Source organism: Alexandromys fortis, unplaced genomic scaffold (assembly GCF_014885135.2).
Source record: "Alexandromys fortis isolate MF-2015 unplaced genomic scaffold, M_Fortis_MF-2015_v1.1 scaffold_119, whole genome shotgun sequence".
Taxonomy (NCBI): Eukaryota; Metazoa; Chordata; class Mammalia; order Rodentia; family Cricetidae; genus Alexandromys; species Alexandromys fortis.
In genome coordinates this window covers 5,605,467-5,615,869 of record NW_026067991.1, presented here as the reverse complement: position 1 = coordinate 5,615,869, position 10,403 = coordinate 5,605,467, and the positions used below count along the sequence as shown (strand labels likewise).

General features: G+C 46.8%; 1 protein-coding gene across 1 annotated transcript in view; it reads right to left on the bottom strand.

The window, feature by feature from the left end:
• Window positions 1-2,463: 2,463 nt before the first annotated feature.
• The window catches only part of Hspbap1 (HSPB1 associated protein 1), a 55,075-nt gene continuing 47,135 nt past the window's right edge, over window positions 2,464-10,403 (bottom strand). The window contains exons 5-8 of the mRNA XM_050159781.1: window positions 8,318-8,489; window positions 6,953-7,036; window positions 3,156-3,266; window positions 2,464-3,040 (exon numbers count right to left, since the gene is read on the bottom strand). Coding sequence (XP_050015738.1) covers window positions 2,525-3,040; window positions 3,156-3,266; window positions 6,953-7,036; window positions 8,318-8,489 — 883 coding nt within the window. The 3' untranslated portion in view covers window positions 2,464-2,524. The remainder of the gene's footprint in view (window positions 3,041-3,155; window positions 3,267-6,952; window positions 7,037-8,317; window positions 8,490-10,403) is intronic.

Genomic DNA, 10,403 nt, shown 5'->3' with positions numbered 1-10,403 from the left:
CCTCTGCTGCCTCTTGGCAATCAGCCAGGTGTCACAGTCTCTCCAGAACATCAGGGAACCCCCTCCCATCTCCTGTTTCTACCAATACTGTCTGAACTCTTCCCAGGACTTTGTGTAACACCATTCCTTCCAGAGAATGAAAGACTTCCCTACTGTAGAGCATACAAGCTTCTCTGAGCCCTGCCTACACTGACTCCATTCTGCATCAGTCCATGCCTCCAGAGAACCTAGACTACCTCGTGAGAAACTTACCTAGAAACAACATTTGCTTATCAAATAATGTCCGTGCTGCAAACTAAAACGTGTTCGTATCCTTTACAATCAGAAGAGCTGTAACCCAGCCCTGACTCCATTGGTGTTTATAACAATGCAGCTGCCGAGAGCACCAGGACTCACCAGGTCTGCCTGACAGGATGCCCACAGGATACTGAACCCTGGAGTGATTCTCGGGTTATCTCTTCTTTTCTCCTCTATTCCATACAGACCTCAGCCCTCCAGACAGCTTGAGTGACTCACAGCTCAGCCATGCAGAGCAAACCAAAAAGTACCTGAAGAAAGAGATCTGTTTCTGGGATGAATCAAATCCTAAGAACAGAAACAGCTCTGGCCACAGCATGCTCCGTGCCAAAGCCACTGGTGGAGCATTGCCTACCCCGCTCTCGTGTCTGCCTACTCAAAGAGCTAGGAGTGTGCTGTGCTCCTTCCATGCTGAGCACTGGCCCAAGTTCTGTGAATGAAGCAGTAACTGCATACAACTCTATCCTCATGGAGTTATGTTGTGCTGGGGGAAGAGGGGACCTCTGAGGGCTAGGAGAGAAAACAAACAACCACGCAGTCCGGTTGATGTCCACGTGAGTGTATTTGCACATATGGGTCAGTACTCCTGAGCAGACATGAGACAGATCCCCCTTTCCACCTCCTTTCTCACTCTAGACACTACCGTCTAGTCGTTTAAAGCTTCCCATCGGAATGTACGAGCGGTATCTAGGAGACAAAAATGCCAAAAATTTATAAAGTCTCACCCTGTAACATCTGGGGGAACTCTAGCTTTTGGTAAATCTGTGAGAAGATCCCAGATGGAGGAGGAAAAGCCACGCGGCTGATGAGAGGTCTCCAAATGTGAGCCAGTCTGACTACAGAGCACCATGCTGGAAAAAGGTGACCACAGCGAAATTTTATTAGGAAAGGCCCATTTACAACCATGCACAACCTCACCACCTGCTGTCCCATCTGTTATTTTAAGCTCATACTATTTAAAACCAACCTTGTTAGTGCAAACCTGTAATCCCAGCACCTGGGGATGCAGGGCCAGGGGTTCTTGAATTCAAGGCCAGCCTGAGGTATATAGCAAAATTGTGTTTGAAATACAAGCTCTCAATTTGGTCAGGAAGCCTGGCTGGGGAGCTCAGAGGCCCTGGAAGTGAATCTACCACTGTTATTTTGTTGAATGAACAGAGCATCAAATTGCCTTCCAAGTCCTATCGAGATCAGCCCTGAGTCCTCATCAGAGGGAAGGAGCTGGGAGAGGCAGGGGGACCTCTGTGAGTTCAAAGCCAGAATGACCTACATAGAGCTAGAGCTACACAGTACGACCCTGTCTCAAAACAAAACATCCCCACCCCCATAAAGAAAGAAACAGGGAGGAAGAGGGGCTGGAAAACTTTCTACTAGCCAGGGGTCAGGGAGGAATGAGGCAGAACAATGTCTAGTTCTTCGAGACAAGGTGTCTCTCTGTAGCTTTGGTACCTGTCCTCAAACTAACTCTGGTAGATAAGGCTAGTGTCAAACTCAGAAATTTGTCTGTCTCTGCCTCTCGAGTCTGGGATTAAAGGCATGCGCCAACACCACCTAGCCGCCACTTACTATTCTTAGACGGGCACATGAACCCACACCCCTAGCCAAGGAGCTATTGATAGCTGTTGGCTCCTATGCGAAGGAAAGTCAATTTTCTTTAGGTGTATAGCCCCTGTGCTGTAGGAATTCCTACAGCCAGTAGCCTGTAAGTTACCCATCCACTGGGGTGTGGCTTTTTATACTATATATGCCAAAGAAAAGCACGTGTCTGACCTCTTTCCGGCTGCAGGATTCAGTTGCTGTTCTCGGTTTCGGCAGAGGATACTGATTTGTGAGTCTACCCCTAAATAAATAACCATCTATTATTCTCAATTCTGAGCTAGTGTGAGATTTCTTTTAAGCATCCTTTTTCACCCCTGGAAGGCTAGTCAGGGCCCAGTGGATGGCCCTACACCATGTGCATATAGGTGGCAGTAAGTGGACTCAAGGTGTTAAAAACAAGAAAAGAGAATGAATACAACAATATAAAGTTTGGAGGTGGATGAAGGGGACTGGGAAGAGGCTGGAGGTGGGCAATGAGGAGACAGTCCAAATATACTGTATACACATATGACGCCTCAAGGAATAAGGAAAAAACCCTACGTGAAAAGCAAACAAATAATCGTATCATACTAGTTCTAAAATTACATTTTAAAATTTTATTAAAAAATAATCAAATAATCTATTAGAATCACAAACTTTTTCCTTGTATCAAAAGCTGGGCCACTAACCTAGTCACTTGTGGATTCACTAGGCAGTCCAGCAAGTCATCTGTGGACACAGATGTCCGAGATGGTGCCACGGGGCACCTTGAGGCGGCCTGCCCCGCCACTGCGCTTGCCCCTCCCCTGGCACAGGACAGTTCTGCGGCGTGTTCTCCATCTCTGTCGATACATTCTTTGCTGTCATTTTCCAATGCGCCTCCTTTCTCTGAAGGCGGATCGTCTGATGCGGGTGTCACAGGGACCAGATCTGGGCCAAACAGACACGTGACCTCCTGTTTCTCAGTCCGCGCTGTAAAGCTCTGTCTGTGTGCCTGTTCCGCTTCCATGTGATCCTGCCCCGTTGGCTCTTCCTTCCTCCAGTTCTCCCCATTTGCTCTCAGTGCCTGCATTTCTACTTCTTTAGCTTTTCCACAGTGAGCAAAAAAAGCACAAACAGCATCATTTAAGTAGCAGCAATTCACTTCATGAGATGTTTCTTCAACCTAAGAAGAAGAATAGCCCTTCAGACCGCACTGAGCTATAGTGGAAACCAACACTCTGTCCTGATTGATTCACCATCAAAATCCAAGAGCCAGGATGGAAACCTGGCCATCCTACCTCAGTGGGGTTCAGCCAGGCTCTAGGGTGGTGCGGATCCTCTGCAGTCTTCAGGGCACACACGAGCATGCGGGTGATTGCCTCTTCCACCCGCGCTAGGTGGTCCTCTTCCTAAGATGAGATAAAACATTAAAATTACCAAATTAAAATGAGAAAACCACCATTTTGTTATTCATCTCTGTACCTCACAATTTCAGAGTCTCTTTTAGTTGTATGCTCTGTTCCCCCACTGATGCCAACTTTGTCACAGAAGGAACCAGTGTGCTGCTGGGAGCACCAGAACTCCCGTGTGTTCATTATCATCTGCCATCTACTAGAGTCTAGGGCAGACAGTGCGCCAAAATTAGGAATGATTTGGTTTTTTTTTTTTTTTTAGAAGACACAGGCCTTGTGTACAAATGACCTTAGATAATGTTTTCCTAATCTTTCCCACTCCTTGGTATGTCCAATTGTTTAAAAGTATTAAGCACATGGAGTAATGACTTTTATGGAGTTTACAAGCAAATCATGGGGAATAGGGCGGCTGGGCTGTGGTTAGGTTGTCACACAGGAGTAGAACACATACCTGCCCCATAGGGGCCAGGACCAGATTCCCCAATGTGGGGATGGGGTAGGGAGAGGTTGGGCACGGTGATGCAAGCCTACAGGTTAAGATGGGGGATCCCTTGGAGTCTGGTGTCTGATATCTCCAGGACATGCTGATAGACTGCAGGCCCATCTGAGGCCAGTTTGGGGTACAGGGAAACTGTTTCAGAAAATAAACAAAAAGTGGGTAAACATCTAAACACAGCTTCTTAATAAACAAGAGGTATATCATGCAGCATTACTGATGAATAGAATTAAAACCAACAACTTCTATTCCTTAAAAAACAGAGCAAGAAAAATCACTTAAACCAGATGCCTTTAATATACATAACTAAAAAGAGCTCAGCATATAGAACCCACAAGGATTGTGCACATATTAATAATTTTGTAAATGGGAACAGACACGAAGATAGACATTTTAATAAGAAGAATATCTGACTGAGAGATGCCTGAAAACAGCTGACCGTCAGGAAAATCACACTGACACTCTCAGAAGACAGTCTGATTTACCTGTGCTGAGGAAACAGACTCACAGCCACAGCCTCACTAACGATAGGAATGAGCATTGTGAGGGACACTTGGAAACACACTGGCATCGTCTGATCGCCTAGAGTCCTGTGCACCCACAGACCAGCCACCACTCCATGTCTGTACACCACCTCTGGAGAAACTCTTGCACATGTATGTCAGAAATATGTACAAGAAAGATTCTGTTCATGAACACAAAAAACTGCAAACCATTCAGTTATCCACCAGCAGAACAGCCAGGAACAACTACTCAGCAGTACCTTGATGCAAGAGACCAACAGTCCACAGGAAGATAGGAAAAGTTGTACTAACAGCAGTCAAGCCTGAGAAACACAGTACTGAACTTATCAAGGAAATCCCCACAGTGAGACCTCACTTCACGCCGACGTGGCTATAACAAACAACAGATCCCACAGGTGTGGTGAGGAGGTGAGGAACTCAGTCTACAATGGCTGATGGGCAGGGGAAATGGTGCAGGACCCTGGGAAGTGGGCTGGGAACTAATAGGGGAAACAGAGAAGCAACATGGGATGTTCTGGGGGGATGGATAATTTTGGGGTCAAGCTGGCTAGGCCTTGATGCCCAGGTGTTCAGTCAACACAAGTCTAGATGACATCGTGGGAAATCCCGAGATGCAGTTGGCATCACAGTCAGTGCTGACGTTAGGGGAAGATTACATAGCAGATGGGGGGGGGGGCGCTCCTCAGTCACTCAGTTGTCAGCACCAAGAACAAAAGGCTGAGAAGGATTCTGTGTCAGGACTCCAACAGAACTCAGTAAGCAGGTGAGCAGTTAGACCGTCCCAGAAAACGTCCATGGAACAACGGGTCACATGGTTTGCCAGAGCTCTCCAGACAGGGTACCGGTAGCTATGTGGATGGATGTACATAGACAACACAACTAAATTTTCTTTTTAAGCAAGAGCATGAAAACGTATGAGTAGCCTGAAGGAGGGCTGGGAAGGGACAGGATACAGATACAGTTATCAGTGTTCTAGTTTGGAGTTATTAGGTAGTGAGTGGATTCACTGATGCTATATTATCTTTTAAAAACAGATTTATTTTTGTCTTATTTAGGTACGGGGTGTGTGTGTGTGTGAACGCGTGCACATGCGTGTATTTGTGCAGTATCTGTAGGGGCCAGAAGAGGGTGTTGGATCCTCTGGAGTTGAAGTTAATAAATAGTTATCGGTCACTTGATATGGGTGCTAGGAACTGAACTCTGGGTCTCTGAAAGAGTCCTACATGCTGCTGACTGCTGAGCCACTGCTCCAGCCCTTGATACTATATTATCTTTAATCTTACAAATATGTTGTATATACACTCTCTTATATGTAAAGATATAATACAAAGGCATTTCAAAGGAAAAAAAAATCAAAGAATGAGGGGAAATCTTTAAAATTAAAAAAAAATTCTAAGCTAAGTTGAAATAAAATACTGATGCAAAAATTGAATAAAGGCACTACTAGAAATATCTGACAACACACTTTACCGCAGAGCGTGTAAGGAAGAATCTGCATTTCAACAGTGAAACCGAGAAGGGTAGATACTGTGCCACCTGCGCCCACCTAGAGCCTGCCAGCTCCTGTTTAAAGACTCAGGACAGGAACATCAGAAGGAGTTAGCAGTGCTAACTTCACCACTAGGCTGCTGAGCTGGGCTCAGTTACAATCACTGTTTTCTAAGTGCGGAAAGTGAACATGTGTGGTGTGAGCCATCTGCTGGGGACACGGGGAATGGCAAGTGATTCCTGCAGTGGCCTCCATCTTACATTTGCTCCAGCAGCAGCTCCAAGCACTTTCCGACTGTGAGGCTGCTACCTCCCTGCACACTCCTCACCTAAGCCCCAGGGACTGTGTGTCCTCTCTCCCCTCAGCTCTTAAGTACAGCTTGCTTCCTGTTCCAGTAATTCTCATGATACACCTACTCCAAAGCCCTTCCCAGAACCAAGGGAAACACCTTACCAAGGGGAGGATGCAGCTGCCAAAGACATCAGAGAAATGTCAGGCTTCAGGTTAAGGAGGGCAGATGTGCAACCGGATTTCTAAAGATGCAATCAAAGACTGCAGTTAAAGGCAGCGCAGACACAACTGGAGTGTCGGGTAAATGTCAGACTGGAGCCTGATGGCTATTGTGCTGTCAGATACAACAGGGAACCAGGAGGAAGCTGTTACTGGGAAAGGCTCCTGGCAGAAATGACTGCTAAGAATACAGTGCTGCATGGTTCTACTTGAGACAATGTTTAAGTCAAGGTTAGAACTGAGGACCCTGAACCAAGAAACAGACATATCCCTCTGCGATGGTGTGGGATGGAACCAGCAGTGTTAGACATGCATGCAGACCCCACCAGGTCTATCATGACTGTCCTGATACCACTCAAGGGAGCCATCAATGTCAAGGCCACTGTATGTCCTCTCAGGGAGTAGCTGGGCACAGTAGCATGTGTCACATCCCAGCATTAGGGAGACTGAGGCAGGAGGACTGTGAGTTTGAGGCTATTGTGGAGATACCCCATCTCACACAAACACAACCAACTCAAGAAAATAAGAGAACATACAAACAAAATCATCCTGGTCACACAGGCTTTTCTTATCCCGGGGATTTCCTCTTTCTTTCTTTCTTTCTTTCTTTCTTTCTTTCTTTCTTTTTTTCTTTTTACATTTAAAGGACAACAAGAAAAAGTACCAGCTCAATCCAGGAGTTTATACTGACAGTGACAGGATCAATGGATTCCACATAATGCCACCAGTGTCTGGGAACAAACAGAACCTGAAAACCAAATAAATAGTAGTTAACACGAGAACAGGGCATTTCTCACTCTAACTGAGACTGATAAAGGATAAGAGACAATGAATCCAAGGGAACAGAGCGAAGGGGAGGAAGAAACCCAGCTGTCTCCTGTGTTCCTCCTCTGACTGGTGAGCTCAGAGGCCACACAGGATGCTGGTGGCTTTCTGTTCTTCTTAGTCGTGTGACTTCTCTGTTGACATCTAAACTTTAGTAAAGGCTTTGGAATCCCAGCTCTTCCTCTTCCCCACTGCAGAAGCTGTGCACATTCTGACGGACGGCAACATGCACTGTGGCTTCCTTTACCTGCTAGAAAAGCTCCCTGAGTTACAATGGGGGGGGGGGGCTGCTGGAGGAGGAACACAGCGAGCAGACTTTCAGATCATGGGCAGGCATGGCCTGTCATAAACACCCATGAACCTTGCACAATGCTCACGGCAGCAGCCCCCGTTCACAGCAGCTCGTGGCACATCTACATAATCAGGAATTGTTCTGCCTTGAAAACTCGTTCCGCATGTATGGATGCATGTGTAATGCCCAGAATAGGAAAATTCATGGGTACAATGTAAAGTAGTAATAGTCGGGGGCTGGAGGAGGAGGCATGAAGGGCAGTGTCCTGTCCAGAGATTGAAGCAAGTGGACCAGGTCCATCTGGCAGTACATGTGTGAACTGGTTGGACATGTGTGAACTGGTTGGACATGTGTGAACTGGTAAGACATGTGTGAAGAGGGCAGGAGAAGAGCTAGCAAGGAGGGAGCAATGGAGGGAAGACTGGATAAGGGTGATGGGGAGGGGGAATGGATTCTCTGTGAGACCAAGAAAACCTTCCAGATGGTAAGAAACTGGGGCAGCAGGAGCCAGTGTCGTAGAGGGAATTTTCCCCACAAGGTGGCAATGGGAAATAAGAGTCTTTTCAGAAGTGACTCAGAAGCAGTCGGCCATTCTTGCTAGAAACCAAAGATCATCCTCAGTCCACCTCTGAAGGCCTGGGTGCACTGCAGCTGGTGCTCACTGTCACCAGAACAGGTATCAACTGGGAATAAACATCCTAGTACCCACACCCTGGCGTGATCTCTTCACCTGGGTAATAAGAATGGCTTCCTCAAGGCCCATTCTCCTCTTTACCAGCAGGAGGAGCTGTGCTCCTTCTTCCCATCTCTCCAGGGCAGAGCTGTGGGTCTCAAGCCCATAGATGGGGAAGAAGTACAGTCACCAGGCTATGGTGTTCACTGACAGGTCATCCATGTTTAAAGCCCCATTACCTGTCCTGGGCTCAGCGTGACCGTATGTCTCCGAGCTTTCTGGAACCGAGGAAAACGCTTTAAGTCAGGGTTGACAACATTGATTTTACTGAACACACTAGACTCTTCGTAAGGAATTCTGGTTGGATAAAGGGAAGGCGTATCTTCAGGAGGAAAGAGATGCCATCTTTTCCTAAGGAGAAAATAAGATAACCGGTTAAAACTCTCAACTTGAGACAAAACACATAGGAAGGTAGCAGCCCAATCAATGTCTGATCTTACTAATTTAAATTCAGTTCCTACAAAAACACAGGCGCCACCACAGTGGTCACCTGTCCTCTCACTCACAGCTGATCCCCTGCAGATGTCTGGTGGAAGGCAGCTTTCCAGTGGTTTCTCATGCCCGTCTGAGGCAGCCCTCTCGTGGCAGGGATAGCTTCTCTCTCCTTGTTTGCATCTTATATCAAAGCTTGATTCCTTACCACTGCTTTCACTCCTGACCCTGATGCTAACCAGAATAATCTTTATCCTTTCTGTATTCTTTTTTATTAACTTTATTTTTTGTGTACATGTGTGTGCGATGTGTGTTTGTATGTGTCATACGGATGATTGTGCATGCGTGTGGAGGCAAGAGGCTGACAATGCTGTCTTCCTCATCATGCATTGCCTCAACTTTTTTTCCTGGTCTTTTGAGACATGTTTGCATTATGTAACCTCATTGGCTGTCCTGGACTTGCTATGGAGACCATGCTGACCTCAAACTCTTAAAGATCCTCTTGTCTCTACCTGTGAGTGCTGAGATTAACAGCCCTTGTCATCACAAAGGCCTGCCACCTTACTTTTTGAGACAGGAGCTCCCTCTGAACCCAGAGCTCAGACTGGAGAGCCTGTGTGGCCAGTCAGCCCCCGGGTCCTCCTGTCTCTGCCTCGCTCAGCTCCTGAGTTACAGACGTGTACCACGCCAGGCCTTTTACGCAGTGCTGGGTACTGAACTTAGACCATCCTGTTCTTGCAGCGGCAGTTTACCAGCTGAGCCATCTCCCCAGCCCTGCAAATGTCTGTACGCTAATATTATCCTGAATAACGCCCCCAAAGCTCTCTACAGCAAATAGCTTCTGGACTTCTCCTGTCTGGAAGTTAGACATGTTATGGTGATCAATGAAAAATGAGAAACTCATAAAAATGCCACATAACCCAAAAGTAGTATAACTGAGGATCTTTTAAAAAGAGACAATTGTTTTATAACCTGGAGCTTTTTAGGAATGGGGGTAATAAATCTTTTTCTTAAAATTCTATCTGAGGAAAAGTCATAAGGCCCTCCTGTGTGTCTCCCCGGTACCATCAGCCCGTTCTCAACAGGGAGGTGCTGGCTGCCATGTCCAATACCAAATACATACTAAAGTCTTATTTCACTTTGGAACTCTGCAGGGTTCACAGCAACAGTGAAGTGCTTGACTTCTGGAATTCTAGGGCAGCCTACCGTCACACAGCTACCGGGGAGAACTGTTGAAGATCAGATGCCTGACTGACGCCCTCTCCAGGTAGGGCTGTTCAACTCCACAGCACCTGTTGCTAGTGTGGAGGCCATCTTTGGTTACTTGGTATGCTCAGAAGCTAATTTTGGATGGACTCTGAAGAGACTGTCAACTTCATTTCCAAAGTAGTGGTAGAGAGATCCATGTCTGCTCAGTGTCCAGAACACACATGTCTTGGCTTCTCCACATTGTGGTTCCGTCTCCTATATTACAGCAGCATCTCCCAGGGGAATAGTCATCACAACCAAGCTTTCCATCTGCTTTGCTTGGCTCCACACCTTAAATCGTGCACGTTCTTCTAGTGGAGAACTGCATCACCATGCCATTCCCTGCTCAAAAGCCTCCCCCGGTTCTGTACATGGAAGGGGTGGAAAATTGGGGTGTCTAGCTGCGACCTTTATGCTCCCCCTGACTTTTCTGCCCAGTCCTATGGTTCCTAGTTCACAATTTACACAGGATCCTCTGTACAGCCCCAACTTTCAGGGTACCCGGTATCCCTTCCATCTGAGTGATATAGACATGGACCCTGTTTCAAAGGCCACTACACACATCAGCTGATCCTTCCCGCAGAA